The sequence below is a fragment of the Danio rerio genome, chromosome 2, assembly GCF_052040795.2.
Source record: "Danio rerio strain M-AB ecotype USA chromosome 2, GRCz13ab, whole genome shotgun sequence".
NCBI classification, from domain to species: Eukaryota; Metazoa; Chordata; class Actinopteri; order Cypriniformes; family Danionidae; genus Danio; species Danio rerio.
The window spans coordinates 55,330,581-55,350,620 of NC_141022.1; the positions used below are offsets into that span (position 1 = coordinate 55,330,581).

At 35.9% G+C, this 20,040-nt stretch overlaps 2 protein-coding genes and 1 long non-coding RNA gene across 4 annotated transcripts in view; all 3 read left to right on the forward strand.

The window, feature by feature from the left end:
- crygn1 (crystallin, gamma N1) overlaps nucleotides 1-617 on the forward strand; it is a 33,962-nt gene extending 33,345 nt beyond the window's left edge. For both annotated transcript variants that reach the window (XM_087239314.1, NM_001007784.1), the window contains exon 4: nucleotides 226-617. In XM_087239314.1, coding sequence (XP_087095440.1) covers nucleotides 226-361 — 136 coding nt within the window. In that variant the 3' untranslated portion in view covers nucleotides 362-617. The remainder of the gene's footprint in view (nucleotides 1-225) is intronic.
- Nucleotides 618-3,493: 2,876 nt separating this feature from the next.
- acvr2bb (activin A receptor type 2Bb) overlaps nucleotides 3,494-20,040 on the forward strand; it is a 40,667-nt gene continuing 24,120 nt past the window's right edge. Inside the window, exons 1-2 of the mRNA XM_087241486.1 lie at nucleotides 3,494-3,878; nucleotides 17,977-18,184. Of these exons, the coding sequence (XP_087097612.1) occupies nucleotides 3,836-3,878; nucleotides 17,977-18,184 (251 nt within the window). The 5' untranslated portion in view covers nucleotides 3,494-3,835. The remainder of the gene's footprint in view (nucleotides 3,879-17,976; nucleotides 18,185-20,040) is intronic.
- On the forward strand, nucleotides 11,531-16,614 carry LOC147846537 (uncharacterized). Its single transcript, XR_015479114.1, has 3 exons — nucleotides 11,531-11,901; nucleotides 12,039-12,611; nucleotides 14,371-16,614. It is a non-coding gene; the product is annotated as an uncharacterized LOC147846537 (long non-coding RNA).

The window sequence follows — 20,040 nt, forward strand, 5'->3', positions numbered from 1 at the left end:
TAGTAGAAACAAACTTTGAGTAATAGTTACAACAGATATTTTTACTCGCACTATATTTCTGGGCAAGTAATGGTTACTTGAGGATGATTTTTTTGTACTCTTTCCACCACTGCAGCACTCCTAAATCATACAGTAGAAAATAAAAACTGTTGTAGAAACTATTTTTACCACAAAACTTGATTTCAATATTCAAATACAATCTACCTTTTTTATCTTTTTGTTTAGCTGGGCCATGTACGAAGAACCAAACTATCGTGGTCGCATGTACATTGTGGAAAGAGGAAACTACTGCGCATTTACGGAGTGGCAGTCCGAAAATCCCAACATCCAGTCGATCCGCAGAGTGGTGAACTATTTCTAATCCTCTCCATCCCAAAACTGCCTCGCACCTAAAGGATAACCAGCAAGAAATTCAGCAAGTGTATTGATTCCAAATAAATCGGAGCTTTTGGTTTATTTTAATAATTCACGCAGATATGTTCTTTTTATTTATGGAATTTCATCTATGAATCGGTTATTCAAAAGAAAATGCAATTAGCGCAGAAATACTCTTGTATGTTTTATTTTGTCTTTGTATACAGAGGCAATGAGCTGAAATAAAGGTCAATTGTGAAATACTTGCTGTATTCTTACACTTTACTTTTCAAAATAGAATTTTAAAAACAAAAAATTCAGCAAAAACTGAATAAAAATAAAAAAGCAATAGTTTTTTCATATTTTGAAGTAAAATATTAACATTGTTACATTACAATTCATTTTGCTTTAACACATTTTTCCTAAAATATAGACATTTTTCCAGAACATATCTCACAAACATGTAAAAATATTAAAAAACGTTTTTCACTTAAACTCATTTGGCTCAACATATAGCTATGCTTGTAATATTATTTATCAATACAACCTGTTTAAGCATTGACAGCATTATTTAGCAAACATTTTAGCATTTAGCAATTCAGTACCAAAGTCTTAATAACCATAATAGTCTTAACAAAATCTTATATTTATCGCAATGTTACTTGCTCTTTCCACACGATTAGCGAAATGTCAAAAAATACTACAGTAATTCATAGTAAATATTATCATTTTTTGAACCATATTATAGTAAGGTACATACAATAATCCGTTTTGCTAATTCTATAGGTTGTATTGTAATACAGCAACTCTAGTAATATATAAACAAATGACCCAATAATGTAGTTTCTACAACTATAGGGTATATGATACTTTTACTGTGGTAAAAACTAAAGTTTACTACAGTCTAACAGTTTATCAATTCACTATAGTTACAACTATATGCTGGAGCATTTGTTAATAAGTGTTATAAATGATAAAGTTAACACATTTTACTAAAGTATGATAAAAGAACACTATAGTGAAGTTAAACTTGAGTAAAAATGATTTCACGTTAAATCTATTACAAACTAAAATGGCGGTAATTCATTCACTTATAATCAGTTTGTGGTCTTGAATAACCCGACACCTGTTGTGAAACTTGAAGATGATGGAGGTGTTGCGGATCAGATGCGTGTTTGTCTTTCCTTGGAGTTAAAGCTGAAGGTAACTCAAACTCTCGGCCAACAGAGCGGCTCTTTGTGCTGGCAGGTCTGTAAGAGGGGAATATCCTGGGTTTGTTCGGGACAGCTGAGTATCCGGGGGTCTGAGACTGGAATGTGACCCTCTGAGGGTTTTTTGTTAGCGGGAGGGAACCAAATGGACAAAGACATGACCTCTGGGGTCAAGCAGCACCAAGGGCTCCTCTCACTCTTTGTGCTGCTGATTGGCTGGACAGAGAAAGGAACGTTTAACATGACCAGGATCAGCACTGACTACACCAGTAATAATACTTGGAAATGTTCACATTTAAACACTGTAACAATGCTGGGTTCCACACAGCCGATTTGTGTTGGGACAACATAAAGGAATTAAGTTAACTATCTATCTATCTATCTATCTATCTATCTATCTATCTATCTATCTATCTATCTATCTATCTATCTATCTATCTATCTATCTATCTATCTATCTATCTGTCTGTCTGTCTGTCTGTCTGTCTGTCTGTCTGTCTGTCTGTCTGTCTGTCTGTCTGTCTGTCTGTCTGTCTATATTTGCCATCAATCCATCCGTCTGTCTGTCTGTCTATCTATCTATCCGCCTGTCTGTCTGTCTGTCTGTCTATCTATACTTGCCATCTATCCATCTGTCTGTCTGTCTATAATGGACATCCATACTTTCTATCTATCTATCTATCTATCTATCTATCTATCTATCTATCTATCTATCTATCTATCTATCTATCTATCTATCTATCTGTCTGTCTGTCTGTCTGTCTGTCTGTCTGTCTGTCTGTCTGTCTGTCTGTCTGTCTGTCTATATTTGCCATCAATCCACCAGTCTGTCTGTCTGTCTATCTATACTTGCCATCTATCCATCTCTCTGTCTGTCTATAATGGACATCCATACTTTCTATCTATCTATCTATCTATCTATCTATCTATCTATCTATCTATCTATCTGTCTGTCTGTCTGTCTGTCTGTCTGTCTGTCTGTCTGTCTGTCTGTCTGTCTGTCTGTCTGTCCGTCCGTCCGTCCGTCCGTCCGTCCGTCCGTCCGTCCGTCCGTCCGTCCGTCCGTCCATCCATCCATCCATCCATCCTTCTGTCTGTCTGTCTGTCTGTCTGTCTGTCTGTCTATCTATCTATCTGTCTCTGTCTGTCTGTCTGTCTATCATCCATCCATTCATTTCCTAGTCAACTATAATTACAGATCAACATTGCACATTCTAAAATGGGACTATTACGGATCGATGCTGAAATGAAATATTGTGCAGTCCTACTTTGTGCAATTCTGAGCGTGCTCCACACAGGTGAGCAGGCTTGACAAACCAGCACACACACTATATGCTAATGCTATTTTATTTGTTTACAAAATACACCTTTTTATTTTATAAAAGAAAAGAAAATATCTAAATCAAGCTTGTATTTGCTCTCTTTAAAAGAATACACTTATAATTAAAAAAAAATACAAATTAACATTATTGTTTATATTAATTGGATTATTTGTATTTTATTACATTTATTCATTAATTTTCTTGTCGGCTTAATTTGTGTTGGGACAACATAAAGGAATTAAGTTATCTATCTATCTATCTATCTATCTATCTATCTATCTATATATCTATCATCTATCTATCTATCTATCTATCTATCTATCTATCTATCTATCTATCTATCTATCTATCTATCTATCTATCTATCTATCTATCTATCTATCTCATATCATTATTGTCGCTTGATTTGTTTACAATGCATTGTAAAACAGTAATCAAGTTGCCTTTTTCATTATTAGCTACTATGATTCCTCTTGATTGATGTATTGCTCGTGATAATGAATAAGTGAATGAGTGAGTGCACACTACAGTGGCCCTGATGCACATCCGGGTTTCCCTGCTGTGGCTCTCAGGAGCCATTTTGGACGCCGTTCAGCTTTTTCGCATGTCAGTCCCTCCTGCCCCTCCAACTGCCCCGGCAGAGGGGGAGAAACAGCACTCGCACTCTCACACACGCACACGGGGGCTGAATCTTTTTTACTCCCTAGCGTCCGGAAGACGGCTTCTCCATGCTGCAGAATGAGCCAGTGGATGTTCGCAGCTTCAGGGAATGTGTTTGTGATTATCCGGAGGAAATATTGTGTTGTTGTGAAGCGGAGCTCGTGTTATTATTGTAGCGGCTGAAGAATCGCGCGCACGGGCCCTCCGCGTTCATGTGTTTCATTTCTTTTCATTCTTAAATGCTTTCACGGCATAAAGACGCACATTGGCACCCTCGAAGGAAGGAATATGTTTGTTCCCTGGCTGGCTTTTGCACTCGTTTGGTGCACAGGTAAGAAATACGGAGATTTGCTTCATTTATTTAATCAAAACGGTAACGTTAGTATATAAGCGTAGTATGTTTGGGGTGTGTTCCTAAATCTAACTTGCTGACTATCTAGAACGCGTTCTAGTTCGCACGTGAAGCCAAGAATGAGCCCTAGGTAGAAAGCGCACTAGGTATTGAGACACAGCCTAGTGTTACCAAACCATTCCAGCGAGTGTTTGTTTGGCTTCAATGTAATGTTATTTTGCTTTTCGTACATATTAGTTTAGTGTTTTGTTGGATATTTCTTTATATATGTTTGTTTAACGTGATTAAAATGGGTTTGTGGGGTTGTTTAAATGCATTTTATGTACAAAGAAAAGTAAAACAGCTGGTGGTTTGATCAAACAATTGATCTCCACACAACAACTTGCATTTTCACCTCGTGTTTTGTTTGGCTCACTAGCTTGGTTTGCTTTTCAGGGCTTTTATAGGTTTATGAGACGTGTTACATGTAAAAACATTTCATTATGTACACACTGACTAGGTTTGTTTTCTATATTGTAATTGTGTTCAGTCCTAGTGCATTTGTGGACACACATTTTAATTTCCTTCTCATTTAGCGCACTTACAAAATTAATCGACTAATATTTGTAATATTGAGAGTATTTTATTTGGTTTAAGCTGTCATGACAGGTTAAGTGTTTGTTTAAAGCCATGTTGTGTACAAAGAAAAATGTAAAAGCTGGTGGTTTGATCAAACAATTGATACTCGCACAACAACTTGCATTTTCACCTCGTGTTTTCGTGTAGTGTTTGGTTTATTAGCTTGGTTTGCTTTTCTGTGAAGACGACGTTTTATATGTAAAAAAAAGCCCATACTTAGTCTTATTAGGTGTTCACTGAATGGGTTTGTTGATTTCTGTATTGTTAAAGTGTTTGGTCCAGTGCGTTTGGACAAACATTTTCATGTTTTCTATTTTAGTTGTTATACAAAACAAATTATCCTATATTTGTAATATTTAAAGTATTTTATTTGGTTTAAGCTGTCATGACAGGTTAAGTGTTTATTCAAATAAATAAAATTTGTATAATGTTACGTTATTTTGTTGTTCGTAGTTATTAGTTTAGAGTTTTTGGAGGGTATTTCTTTATTTGGGTTTGTTTAAAGCCATTTTGTGTACAAAGAAAAATGTAAAAGCTGGTGGTTTGATCAAACAATTGATACTCGCACAACAACTTGCAATTTCACCTCGTGTTTTCGTCTATTGTTTGGTTTATTAGCTTGGTTTGCTTTTCAGTGAAGGTTTATAAGACGTTTTATATGTAAAAAAAAAGCACATAGTCTTATTAGGTGTTCACTGAATGGGTTTGTTGATTTCTGTATTGTTTAAGTGTTCAGTACTAGTGCATTTGGACAAACATTTTCATGTTTTCAATTTTAGTTGTCATAGAAAACGAACCATCCAATATTTGTTATATTCAACGCATTTTATTTGGTTTAAGCTGTTATGACAGGTTAGGTGTTTATTCAAAATAAACCAAATTTGTATAATGTTACGTTATTTTGTTGTTCTTGGTTATTAGTTTGGTGTTTTGGGGGGTATTTCTTTATTTGGGTTTGTTTAAGGAATTTTAAAGATGTTTGTGGGTTTGTTTAAAGCCGTTTTGTGTACAAAGAAATATGTAAAAGCTGGTGGTTTGATCAAACAATTGATACTCACACAACAACTTGCCATTTCACCTCGTGTTTAAGTGTATTGTTTGGTTAATAAGCTTGGTTTACTTTAAAGTGAATATTTAATCTTATTAAATATTCACTGACTGGGTTTGATTTCTGTATTGTTAAAGTGTTTGGTCCTAGTGCATTTGGACAACATTTTCATTTTTCTATTTTAGTTGTCTTACAAAACGAACCATCCAATATTTGTAACATTTAAAGCGTTTTATTCAAAATAAACAAAATTTGTTCAATGTAACGTTATTTTGTTGTTCATAGCTGTTAGTTTAGTGTTTTTGTGGAGGGGGGTTCTTTATTTAGGTTTGTTTTAGGCAATTTAAAGATGTTTGTGAGGTTGTTTAAAGCCATTATGCGTACAAAGAAAAGTAAAACAGCTTGTGGTTAGATCTCCACAACTTGCAACTTTACCTCTGTGTTTTCGATTGTTATTTGGTTTACTAGTTTGGTTTGCATTTCAGTGAAGGTTTATAAGATGTTTTATATGTAAACATTGTTGGTATTGTTAATATGTTTAGTCTTTTTTTATATATATCTTTTTAATCTTATTAAGTATGCATTGACTGGGTTTGTTGATTTCTATATTGTCTAAATGCATGTGTGGACAAACATTGCACACATTTTTTTTTTAAAGGGCCATGAAACCCCTTCGTTTCAGCAGGGTGTTTTTCACACCTCTACTTTGGAAAAAGTCTGAAAAGTGGGCGTGTCCACTGTCCAGCTCTGTTTAGGGGGGAATGTCGGAGAACTTAAGCCTGATTTATACTTCTGCGTCAGGTGACCGGCGTAACCCACGGCGCATGCAACGCGCGTGGCTGTGCATTTATACTTCTCTGTCGGTCTGCATTAACACTTCCGAAACGCTAGTTGGCAGTGAGGTGTAAATGTTCCCCTGTGTCAAGTTTCTTCGCTACTTTTTTGCATTTCCTGAACACTTTCGGGATGTACAAGTGGCTCAATCTCGCTCATTTTGAGGCAGGAACCGGCGGACGTGCAACAACTTTAACTATGAGGTAAACACAAAACAAAACTTTCCAACCGGAGCTCCTTCACGGGACTCCACACTTGTAAACAATCGCTTGCGCAGCGTCGCGCCATTCGCGCGCCTCTCGGTCCCGCCCAGACTCGTCAGCGCCACCAAGCCGACCAATCACAGAGCTTACGCTACGCGTCGTTGCGACGTGTAGTTACATTTTTTGAGAGGTGCACGTCAGCGATGGCCACAGCGAAGGGCTATGCGTCAGCACCGTAGCATACGCCGGTGTTTGACGCAGAAGTATAAATCAGGCTTAAAGTGGGATGGTGTGGGAGTGTCTATTTGGGCGCGCTGAGTCAAAACACACACACAAACACACACACACACACATAGGGGAGAAAGTGACTGTTTACATGGACATCTGTAGTCTAATTATTTGCCAAATTATTAAATAGTGGACTTTAACTGCAGTTTGGCTCTTTCATTCAGGAAATTCATTCATGTCCCTCGAGACAAACGAGATATTTGATTCGAGGAACTGCTCTAAGCGTGTATTTTTCATGCAATGTTTGATACCGCACAGCGAATGAGAGGAAAAACCCTCAGCATTTCCAGAAAACTTAGATGCACACGGCAGGTAGCGTCAGAAAGCCGCGTGTGTTATTCCAGTCACAAAATGCGGTGAAAATCCTACACGAGGTTAAAGTTTGGTTGTAGTACTAACATGTTTACACTCGGTGCAATAGTTTGTTCGAAATTAACAAACTGAATAAACAAAGAGCGCTGGTCGCTCACTTACCAAATCTGTAGAGACAGGACAATCACCAGCAACTAGAGCCGGATCTCAGCGTTTGCATTTGAGAACAGCTCTCAGGTAAACAATGTTCCTCCTTAGACACGTAAGTTATTGTTGTCGAGCGTCGCGTACACTGTTAATCCACGCGTGACTCCGGCTGTGCTCTCACAGAGAGAAAATGAAAACAAAACTTAATTGCAGCAAACTATAAAAGCAACACTTCACGCTTGTTTTGCCAACACAACGTGTCGTCTCTGTCGTCTGAACACTGTGACAGTAATGAATATTAATGAAGTTGCACAATAGAGCGCACTGATTGGTTTGAACCAAGCTTTACTCATGCAATAATGCATCACACTGTAAGACGTAATAAGACACACGCTGGCACAGACGTCCAGTCTGCACGCTGGAATACAATGCTATTATATTATGGCCGTGACGCAGCTTCAAAAATTCGTTTCAAACCAGAAGTACGAATTTGCTTGTAATAACACAAAAACAACCGATTTACACTTTTTAGTGAAATATAGGTGTCCTAATAGTGTTTTTAGCAGTGTGGGACACATTTACGACTGTCAACAGCTCAAAAAATGTGTTTTGGTGTTTCGTGACCCTTTAATCATTTTGCGGACCTACAAAACTAGCCAACCAATATTTATAACATTTAAAGCATTTTATTTGTAATAAGTTGTCCTGACAGGTTAAATGTTTGTTCAGAACAATCAGAAAATAAAACCCAAAATGTTCTAATATTATTGTCCTATGTCAGTGGTGACCAAATAAAAACAATTTCAATTATAATGAACAAGTTCAATTATAATGAACATTGTGTTTAACTGTGGCACAAAGACATCAATAAAACGATGAAGACGAATAGAATGACTTGACCACTGAGGTTTTATCCTAGCCCGCTGATCATGAAGTTGTTTTGTAAAATTAAGTAAGTCATCTAATGTTAATCTGCTTTGACACAATCTACTTTAGAGCTGCACAATATATCATTTCAGCATCGATATTGCAATGTGTGCATTCGCAATAATCATCGCAGCATCTGCAATGTGGAATTGGGATTACAATAGTTGATCAGCAATGAGGAATGTGCAGTGTTTACATTTTACATTTACATTTGATTATTCAGTAATAGAAGCAGGATAAAATAGCGATATACATGAGACGGCGCTTTTCGCAATGGCGGATTGAACTTATCAATGTTGCAAATTTAAGAAACATATGTGCTGTTAATGAAAGAAATACATCTCATAATATTTTAATGCAATTTTTCCTCTTCATTTACAAATATGATCTGTTGTGGATGGTTTTCTTGTAATGTATATCGCTGATATCGTGATCTATCATTATCAGGAGCAAAATATAATAATATTGTATCGTATTACTGTGCCTGAATATATGACTACTTCACATTTACCTTTGCTCGATCTTATTTGATTTTATTCTTGTTTCGATCCTCTACAAAATCATTCCAGTTAAAGTCAATGATTTTATTCTAAATAGAGCTCGGCAAGTCATCTGCCAAAATTGTAGTCATTTTGCAATATAAATTGCAGCAAAATAAAATAGCTCAATGTCAGATTTTTCCAATATCGTGCAGTCCTAATCTACATTGTAAAAAGTAGAAAGAAAGTGTAAAAAGAATTGAATATGAATATACTGCTATGGGGAAAAACATCTCTGCATGTCCTGGAATTACTATAGCAAGTGTTTGAATTCAGTTTTAATATTTGTTGAATCTGGTCTGATATTATTTATTTCGAACAAAAAATATTGTCATTGTCGTTTTTTGTTGTTGTTGAAATGAATAATAACTGGTCAAAATAACAAATGTTTTAATATTTCGTGGTTGAAAAACACTGGACATGCACTTGCAACAAAGACATCATCAGTCGTGTCAATAGACTGTCTACACTGTTTTTATTTATTAGAATATTTATATATAATATATTTATTTCACCTAAACGTTCAAGCTGTTAAACAGCATTTGATAATCTTCTAATTTCAAATTAAATGCAATGAATTCCCAAATAAAAAAACAAGTTTACAAAATACAGTAAATAAGTCATTTTTGTGATTATTTTAATATTAATAATAAAAAAAAACATTTAAATTAATTTAATTCAGGGCAACATGGTGACGATAGATAGATAGATAGATAGATAGATAGATAGATAGATAGATAGATAATTTAAATAGCTTATTATTATATTACTTTATATATAATCTTTTTATTCCACTTAACTAAAAGCTATATTATCTGTCTGTCTGTCCATCCGCCCGTTCGAAAATCTGCTTTAACTAGCGATGCTCCTATCAGGATTTTTGCAGCCGATACTAAGTACCGGTTCGTTTTTATGGTGATCGGCCGATACAAAATACTGATTCTAATGCTTCAAGCTTTATAATGCCTATAAAGCACATTTTCACTCTAAAGCCTGGTTTATACTTCTGCGTCAAGTGATCGGCGTGACCCACGACCCATGCAACGCACGTAGCTGTGCATTAATACTTCTACGCGCTGTTTTTGTTAGTCTGCAATAAAACTTCCGAAACACTAGTTGGCAGTGAGGTGTTTATGTTCCTCTGTGTCAAGTTTCTTCGCTGGTGTTTTGTTTTTCTGAATGCTTCCTAAATGTACAAGTGGTTCAAACTCGCTCATTTTGAGGCAGGAACCGGTGGACGTGCAACAACTTTACCCATGAGGTAAACACAAAACAAAACTTTCCATCAGGAGTTCCTTCACGGGACTCCACACTTGTAAACAATCGCTCCATCGGGCTCACGCGGCTCTTGTTCCCGCCCACACTCGTTAGCGATACCAATCACAGAGCTTGCGCTACCAGTCGTTGCGATGTGTATTTACATTTTTGAGAGGTACACGTCAGCGGCGCCAACAGAGTTGTCTTATAACTATTTAGTGTGGACTTGTAATGGTCAGACGCAGGTTTACAGAAAAGAATAGATAAAACATTTAAGAAAAGACTAACAGTACCATTTAAAAACACCCCAAATGACTGAAGAAGAATTAAACATGTCTTAATGAAGAAAAAGTTTAGAGCGTAGGCTTTATTTGATGCATAAGTAAAATGCACACCTATTATTACATTACTTCTTTGACAAAAGCAAATAGATCCTATAAACTACTATTTATTGCAATAGTTAGACTGTAGTATGCTAGAAAAAGTTATATTATTAAATAAGTAAAAATACTTATTTATTTTATTAATATTTCCAGCCAGTTTTTAGTGAACTTACAATATTAGCAAAAACACAGAACTTTTTCTTGCTCTTCACTTTTGTCGCCATGATTTGCAGGGTATTTTATCTAATTCGCATACCTCACGGTGCCACTATGAAGAGGCCGATGTGGGAGAATCGCGAAGCTTCCAGGAGAGGCCATACGGTTGAGACACTAGATAGCGGCGATCGCTCTGCTCATCACAGCAGCTCAAAAACACTGGACATGCACTTGCAACAAAGAGATCATCAGTCGTGCCAATAGACTGTTTACACTGTGTTTATTCATTATAATATTTATATATAATATTTTTATTTCACTTAACAAAGTTTAAGCTGTTAAATAGCATTTGATAGATAGATAGATAGAATTTAAATAGCTTATTATTATATTACTTTATAATATTTATATATAATCTTTTTATTTCACTTAAAGTTCAAGCTGTAAAATAGCATTTGATAATTTTCTAATGTAAAATTAAATGCAATGAATTCACAAATAAAAAACAAGTTTACAAACTATATACAGTTAATAAGTCATTTATTTGTGATTATTTTAATATTAATAATAAAAAAACATTTAAATAAATTTAGTTCAGGGCAACATGATGAAGATAGATAGATAGATAGATAGATAGATAGATAGATAGATAGATAGATAGATAGATAGATAGATAGATAGATAGATAGATAGATAGATAGATAGATAGATAGATAGATAGATAGATAGATAAATAGATGGATGGATGGATGGATGGATAGATAGATTGAATTTAAATAGCTTATTATTATATTACTTTAAAATATTTATATATAATCTTTTTATTCCACTTAACTAAAAGCTATATTATCTGTCTATCTATCAGTCCGTCCGTTTGTCCATCCAATTAATTTATTTGTTTGTATCAAATAAATTCCAACAGGCCTTTTGATTTCCCTTTCAGCTCCGTCTGTTTGTCTGACCAGCAGACAAAAGCTCTCTCTGCTTTGTCCAGTTATCGACGTGGATGTATTGATTTTGATCATTGTTTTAGAGGACAGTGAGGAAATCTTCTTATCTTCCCAAAAGCTGATTTGCAACGGAGTCCCCGATGGGTCCCTGTGAGGAGGAAACCCCCTCAAAACAAAAGAGGCTTTGATACACCCGCTAAATCTTTGTGTGTGTGTGTCAGCTGCAGGGTGTTGATGGGGTGAAGAAAGGTAAAATCTGAGCTTTTCGGCGTGAAAGTGCACCATGGGGGACCTTAGAAAAACACTTATTTTCTCTCTCTCTGTGTGTGTGTGTGTGTGTGTGTGTGTGTGTGTGTGTGTGTGTGTGTGTGTGTGTGTGTGTGTGTGTGTGTGTGTGTGTGTGTGTGTGTGTGTGTGTGTGTGTGTGTGTGTGTGTGTGTGTGTGTGTGTGTGTGTGTGTGTGTGTGTGTGTGTGAGCAAAGCTAGTGCTGTGGGTTTTAAGTAGGGGGCTGCTGATGTAATTCACTCTTATCATGTGACACCCGGTATCAGTGACAAAGACGCCATAGATTGAATGCATGCCGATCTGTCGGTGAGTGTTTAGCCATTAAAAGCATGATAAACCTCATAACGTCAATCCTGGCCGCGCAGCTTTTGTCGCCCCCCATCTCTCTTGATTCTGGGTGCTTTAGTGAGTAGGTGGGGTCACATTTGCAGGAGGGGGAAGGGAGGATGGCAGATATACGTTGAATTTAAAGGGCCAGGCTTTGTTTTGTTTAGTTTTTTTTAAAGCACGCATTAGGGCTGCGCAATATTGAAAATATCTGACACTGCGATATTTGGATTATCTGCTATTTATATATTGCAATATCAATACAGTTTCAGCAGATGGCTTGATTAGATCTTTTTGGGAAAAAATACATTAATTTAGATCGATTGGGATGATTTTGTAAGGGTGAGAATCATGTGTATTAAAAAATAAACTAACTGCAAGCAGGAGTAACTACAATGAAGCAAAGAGTAACGTTTAATAAACAGTGCTTTAGGGCAGTGGTTCCCAACCTTTTTCTTTGGGGCCCCCCCCATGAACATATACAAACATTGGAGCCCCCCCACCATATAAATACACACCCACGCACACACATATGTACTGTATATATATATATATATATATATATATATATATATATATATATATATATATATGTGTGTGTGTGTGTGTGTGTGTTTGTGTAATATTAATATATAGTAATACGTATAGAAAATATTAATTAATCAGTTTTAACTTGTCTTGGCCTTCAATAAAACCAAAATTTAGGTAGGCTTTGTCATACTGTCTAATCTTTTTCTTCGCCTCTGAAGAATCACTGCATTTACGTTTGTCTGCCATTTTTGTTTTGATTTTGCCTTTACTACACGTTGACAAGCAGATTGCGCGAGTGAGCAAAATTTAAATAATTATTTAAAGTTATTTATTTTAATTATTTTCACTATTATGTTGGAATTTTAAGCATGTGGTTAGATTATTTTTTTTGGTACTTAAAAACACATATATAATAGTATCCTATAATAGGAAAAATCATAATCCTGATTATTTTGGTCATAATTGTAATCACGATTATTCAAAACGATTGCCAGTTAAAGTCAAAATTATTAGCGCTCCTGAGATTTTTTTTTTTTTATAAATATTTCCCAAATTAAGTTTAACAGAGCAAGGAATTTAAACAGTATTTCCTACAATATTTTTTCTTCTATTTGTTTTATTTTAGCTAGAATAAAGACAAGAATAAAGCAAGATATATTTTTGATTGTCTGCAGAATAAACTACCGTTATAATGACTTGCCTTATTACTCTAATTAAGCCTTTGAACTGCACTTTAATCCGAATGCTTGTATTTTGAAAAAAATATCTAGTAAAATATTATGTGCTGTCATCATAGCAAAGACAAAAAGAAATCAGTTATTAGAAATGAGATATCAAAACTATTATGTTCAGAAATAAGTTAATAAAATATTCTTTCCATGAAACAGAAATTGGGCAGGAAAAGGTTTGCTAATATTCAAGAGGGCTAATAATTCTGACTTCAACTGTATGCATGCATACAGTTATTTTCCACCCTGCAAAGGAAAGAGAAATAAATACAATAGAATAAAAATATGAAACAATCTGTGCTTTAAGCATCTTCACTGTAAGAAAAACCCTTTAGCTACAGCATTCCTTCAGTCAAGAGCAGCGAGGGTTTTCTCGTTATGTTTGTTTAATAATGATAAAAACAGGCGGCAGAAGGATTATAGCGCACTGTATCTTTAATGGTTTCTCTTTCACGTCTTTTGATCCTCAACTCGTTTGTTTATTACACAAATGAGGGTTAATGTAAATAATCACTAAACACCGCGTTTTGACACCTATTTGACCATTAAAGCGCTCACGTTAAGATGACTTTAGATGTCTGCGCTCCTCAGCTCGTCTCGGTGTGTGAATGAGAGTGAGTGCTGACCGGCCGCATGCTTCTGACTGCGTGATCGTGCTGCACACACACATAAGCTTTTTCGCGCTTTTAAGAGCAACACGTGTACAACTGTGGCGAAATATGATGCAATAATCATTTATCTCGATTAATGCTTTTTTATAATCGTTTGAAACCGAAATCTAAATCGGATTTTTGATTAATTGCAAAGCCCTTTATAATAGTGGAGCACTTTTATGCCTTTTTCTACCTCAATACTTATCCTCTTCCGCGCCCCCCCTGTGAACTCTGGCGCCCCCCTTAGGGGGGCGCGGACCCCAGGTTGGGAACCACTGCTTTAGGGGTTTTTCTGGAGAGTCAAAATGTGGTAAACTGTTAATTTACAGATATTTTATTACAGTGTAGTTTGTTTAAAGTTATGTCACAATCTGCCATTTGTCTCCCTGTTTAAGTCTGACCTTCTCCTCGGCTGTTGTGTGGGTCTTTGGCTGTGTGTAGCGTCCTGGTTAAAAGATTACTAAGTCTTCCACTGATGTTCACGATTCATTTATTGGCCACACTTCATAGAATCTGTTCGCATTATTCAATCATGAATCACCGTAAGAACTAGAGAGAAAATAAACAAACAACAAACACAAATAAATCCCAAAAATTAACACTAAGCCAACATCAACAATTAAACAGTAAACAAATAAACCAAATTACCTTATTTTTCCCACAAACCAGGAGCTATAACTCATGAAGGAGGAATCCGTGAAGCACCCGTATACCTGTGCCCCTTTTACCGTGTTTCACCTATAGCGTTCCGTACTTTGTTTTTATTCATTTCTACACGCAATTTATACATCCGGTAAGCTCCGCAATTTTGACGTCATAATTAAAGTCCCCAAACAACGTAATTCATTCAACAAATCAACCCGTATACAAAATACAACAAAACATCAGAAATAAATAAATAAATAAATTCAAAATCATAAACAAAGTAACACATTATTTCAAGTTTCTTTACACTGTGTAAACACATCTTACAATCCTCAACCCAGTTCTTTGTGCAAATGTTGTGCAGTGATGCATTTGTTATATGAAGACGTGCCTTCTGACAGCTGATCCGACATCTGGCTTTGGTTTGGTGGTTTTCTTGAAAGACCACAGAAACTCCATTGACGGGTGTTAAATCATCATGTGGTTTGTGGATGTGTGTTTTTGGTGCTGAGGTTTGGTGGCTTGTTGAACACACACTGCTTGGGGTTTCAGATGAGAGTTGTTTTTTTAGGGGTTTAAATATCTCATTCAGGCTTTGATTGTCTGATGATTGTTGATTGTGATTAAATAAAACGACCCATATAATGACTCTCTTTTAATATTTAATGCAGAACTAAATATAAAACCTTTTTAGCACCTAAAATGCATGTTAAATATATCACTAATAGGCTACAGTAAATCTTTTGCAGTGCATGTTTTTGTTCACATCACCCTGTATAGTGCCCAGTAGGATTGTACCATTTGCTTTTAAGGGTGCTTTCACACCTGCCTTATTTAGTTCGATTGAATCGCACTAGAGTTTGTTTCCCCTTTTGGTACGGTTCGTTTGGGCAGGTGAGAATGCAGCAATCGTACTCGAGTGCGCACCAAAAGCGAACCAAATAAGCGTACCGAGACCTGCTTGAAGAGGTGGTCTCGGTACGCTTTCAAACGAACCCTGGAGCGGTTCGTTTGTGGTGAGAATATGATCCGTACTAAAACAGGTCCGACTGCAAAAAGTACTGCACCTTTTGGACTAATCCAGCTGCCGTAGGCCGATGCGCTGTGCATTATGGGATATGGAGGAAAATATTTGTTGACAGCGCTTTACCAACAGAGAGAGAGAGAGGGGAAAACATTACCTGATGGATCGTTGGTAATATTTCCGCAAGATGACCATGTCGCAGTTTAGCTAAATTAATTCACGCCTCCTCCTGAAGTGATGAGCGATGCATTAAACACTGTTTTCCAGCCGCGGCCGCGCTTCATTTTCGTAATGTATAGTTTGTCTAAAGCAGGCATACAATCAGCCAGCGCAGTCGTCCCTCCAGAGTAAAAGGTTTTGTTTACCTGCGGGAGTTCACTGGCATTTTCCCGCACGTGAATTCTGACCAATCAATAAGCAGTTTAGGAAATATGTTCAACAACATCTGGCCAATGAGAGATGTGGATTTTGTCAGATGACTGCATTATGGTTCGTTTCAACTGGTTCGGATCAAAGCCAGCAGTGTGGTGTGAAAACGACCCAAAGATGGCAGAAGATGCAGCAATGTGTCATTTATTACACTTGGTCCGGACCAAATGAAGCGAACTACAGATGTGAAAGCACCCTAAGATTTTTCCAGGAAATTGCTCGTCACCAATTTAAGTTTGTGCGTCTTGCACATAATATTTTTTGTATTTTATGAAGCCGAATTACTATCGTCAGAATTACAATGCACCATGCCACGTCACTTCAGCATCACACATCTAAGTTACAAGACTCTTTCAGTCTTTTTTGATGAGATTTAAACTGAATGTTTTGATCGTTTTCAAGAACGTGGCTGTGAACATGAATAGCCTGTAAAATAAAAAACTCATTTGTTTAATATTATGCCATTTTTGTACAATATTCAATACAATACAATGCATAAATTCACAATGTTTTAAGAAGGCGAACTGCTGGATATTATTGTTGGAGATTAGAGCCCGATTACACTGAATGCATTGTTTTTTTGCAGTTAGAGTTTTGCGTGCTTTTTTATGTGCCTTGCATTTTTATAAAAAAATGTTGTTGTTTTTTTTACTTGCTGCACTGTAGGCATGCATAGAAAATGCAAGTGTGTCGAAATGCATCTTCATTTGAAATAACAAACTTGATCATACAATAGACGCAATATGTAAACAGTCCCTTATTACTTTAAGGCTGGCTTCTCGTGGGATGTGTTATGAAGAGTTGTATATCAGAAGCTCAGGACACATAAAGTACATACTTTTTTCCGTGATCTATATTGCCATAATATTGTTAATATAATTTCACAAGTATTTGAAAAGAATTCATAATTTTACACTGATTGGGATCATTTCTTTAGGAGAGTAAATTTGCATAAAATGTACTACTACTACTACTAATAATAATAATATTAAAAATCATAACTGTGTGTGTATATATGTCTATATATATGCGTATATATATATATATATATATGTGTGTGTGTGTGTGTGTGTGTGTGTGTGTGTGTGTGTGTGTGTGTGTGTGTGTGTGTGTGTGTGTGTGTGTGTGTGTGTGTGTGTGTGTGTGTGTGTGTGTGTGTGTGTGTATTAGGGCTGTGCAATTAATCTAAAATCTGATTTTGATTTTGGCTTCTAACGATTTTTGAAAAACCATTAATCAAGATGAACGATTATTCCATCACATACCGCCCCTTTTCCAGTTGCACACATTTGCTTTGCAAAGCTCAGTTCCACGTGAAAATGACTAAAAGCATGTACTGTAATGTAACTTTTGCAGCACTGGATCTGCATCATTTATTGATGTACGTTCGAATCAGTCATATTTTTAAAAGTGCAAAAAAAGCGCATGTTGGTGTGTGTGTGTGTGTGTGTGTGTGTTTGTGCGCGCTGCGCTTGGCCTCAGACTCAAGACGAGCGGAGCACACACATCTAACGCCATCTTAATGTGATTTTAATGGTCAAATACTTGCACATTTGTGTCTGAGAGCTGCATTTTTTGTCGCGATTCTGGTCTATTTAATATGAAATAAAACACATCCCAGACCTTAATTCAAGCAAATAACCAAAAACCACTGACTTCAGGATGACAGAAACTGTCATTATCCTTTCCTGCAGCAGTTGACAATTAGCACAATAGACATACTTTTGCACAATTGCTTTTGTATTAAATATTGAAATGCATATTTTATTTTATCTCTGTCTTCCTCTTTCAGGAGTCAGTCATGCGGAAGTGGCGACTAGAGAGTGTGTCTATTATAACGATAACTGGCGGACGGAGAAAACCAATCAGAGCGGGCTCGAGAGGTGCGAGGGGGAGAAAGATAAGAGGCTTCACTGTTACGCGTCATGGCTGAACTCCACCGGCACCATCCGCCTGGTCAAGAAGGGCTGCTGGCTCGACGACTTCAACTGCTATGACAGGTAACATCCAAACACCACTTTATTGAACGCTGCTGCTGCTTGATTCTGCTGCTTTTTTCAATGATTTGCAGGAGCTGCTTAAGTAAATGTGGAGCATTGCAAACTTTGTTTTAAGAGGAGTCCAGAGTAATTAAAAGGGGATAGTTCACTCAAATGAAAATTGTCATCATTTACTCACCCATGATTCCAGTTTGAGGATTTTTTCTTTTCCATTGAACACAATAGAAGATATTTTGTAGAATGCTGTCAGTGGTTACTGGTTTCCAACAGTCTTCAAAATATCTTCCATTGTGTGATGACTGAATGATGACACGTTTTTAATTTTTTGGGTGAACGATTTCTTTAACTTAACATGTTTGTCTAACACACAGGCTGCATTGCACTTAACAGTCAGAAGTTAATTCTGGCATGAAATATTGTTCAACACTTGAAGTCGTTTTTACAGCTTATTGAATATTTTAAAATATCTTAATGTAATTTAATTCTGAGAGCCAAAACTACATTTTGAGCATCATTACACCGGTCCTTAAATATTTTCTATTATCCATTTAAAAAAAAAATTTTTTTTTGGAAGCAGTTATGACGTTTTCTTTGGGTTTCATTGTTAAAAAGAAATGTGAAAACAACACGTAAGTTTTTCAAAGCTTAGAAACAATAGAATCAATCGCTTTGCAAAATGATTTGTTGTTCTGAAGGGTTCACATACCTGTCAACATTGGGATGTGAAAATAAAGGATACTCAACACCCCCCACCCCCTCAATTTTTTTCTCCCAAATTACTAAATATGTTCATCAGTAGCTGTTTCATTATAAATAAACAGTTGAAACTGTCAGTAATATGTTTTTTTAATTATTATTATTTACAAAGGATAATAAATGTATACATTAGAAAAAGCTGCAAACAGTTTAGCCCAGTGTTTCTCAACTGGTGGGTCGCAACCCAAAAGTGGGTCGCAGGAACATTTTCAGTGGGTCGCGGAGTGTGTGGTCAAAAAAAACAACAACAACAAAAGTAAAAATTGTTTTACTTATTTCAAAATAAAATTCCGGTATAAGCAAAATGTGCACGACAACCCTACCATTTGACTTGTGAAATTTAATTTAATTATAGCAACAAATATGTCGAAGCGTGTAGTGAGGTGCTCTCATAAGAGAGCATGAAACCTTCTAAATGAAAACGACATTTAGAAACCAGACATGTTTTATTCGCAGTTCAGTTTAGTTCATGGTAACTGAACATTTCCTTACCCTAGCCACTGTTTACGTTTTTACTTTGTAATATTTCTATAATTTGATCTTTTTTTTTTGTTAAATGGCAGCAATAAAATATTGTTTATTTGTAAGTCTCTGTGAATGTCTTATGATTTATCTGTCACTACTTGTGTATGTTAACAAATAAATACAACTAATTATAATTCCTAAAATTGTATTATAGTTCCTAAACATTTGGGTCGCGACTTGATGACCATGTAAAAATGTGGGTCTCATCAACAGACCAGTTGAAAACCCCTGGTTTAGCCTATTCTTGTTAATACCTATTATAAAGAAATAAAGTCAAGTTATTAAATATCATTAACCTTTTCACTGTATAATTTAACCATTCTGATTAAAAAGCAGAGAATGAATCTCGTTTAGATGTTTAGTTTGATTAGACAAAGGTGTCGCTTCAAAAATGCAGATCAAACTAAATTAAAATGAGCTGAAACAACACAGTTCTCAAGATTTCATTGGGACGACCTTATTTTTTATGGTTAATCCACATAAATTTAAAAGTGTTAAGTTAACTTAATCGATTTGTGTTGGGACAACATGAATGAATTGTGTGGAACCCTGCATTTTTTACATTGTTTAATGAA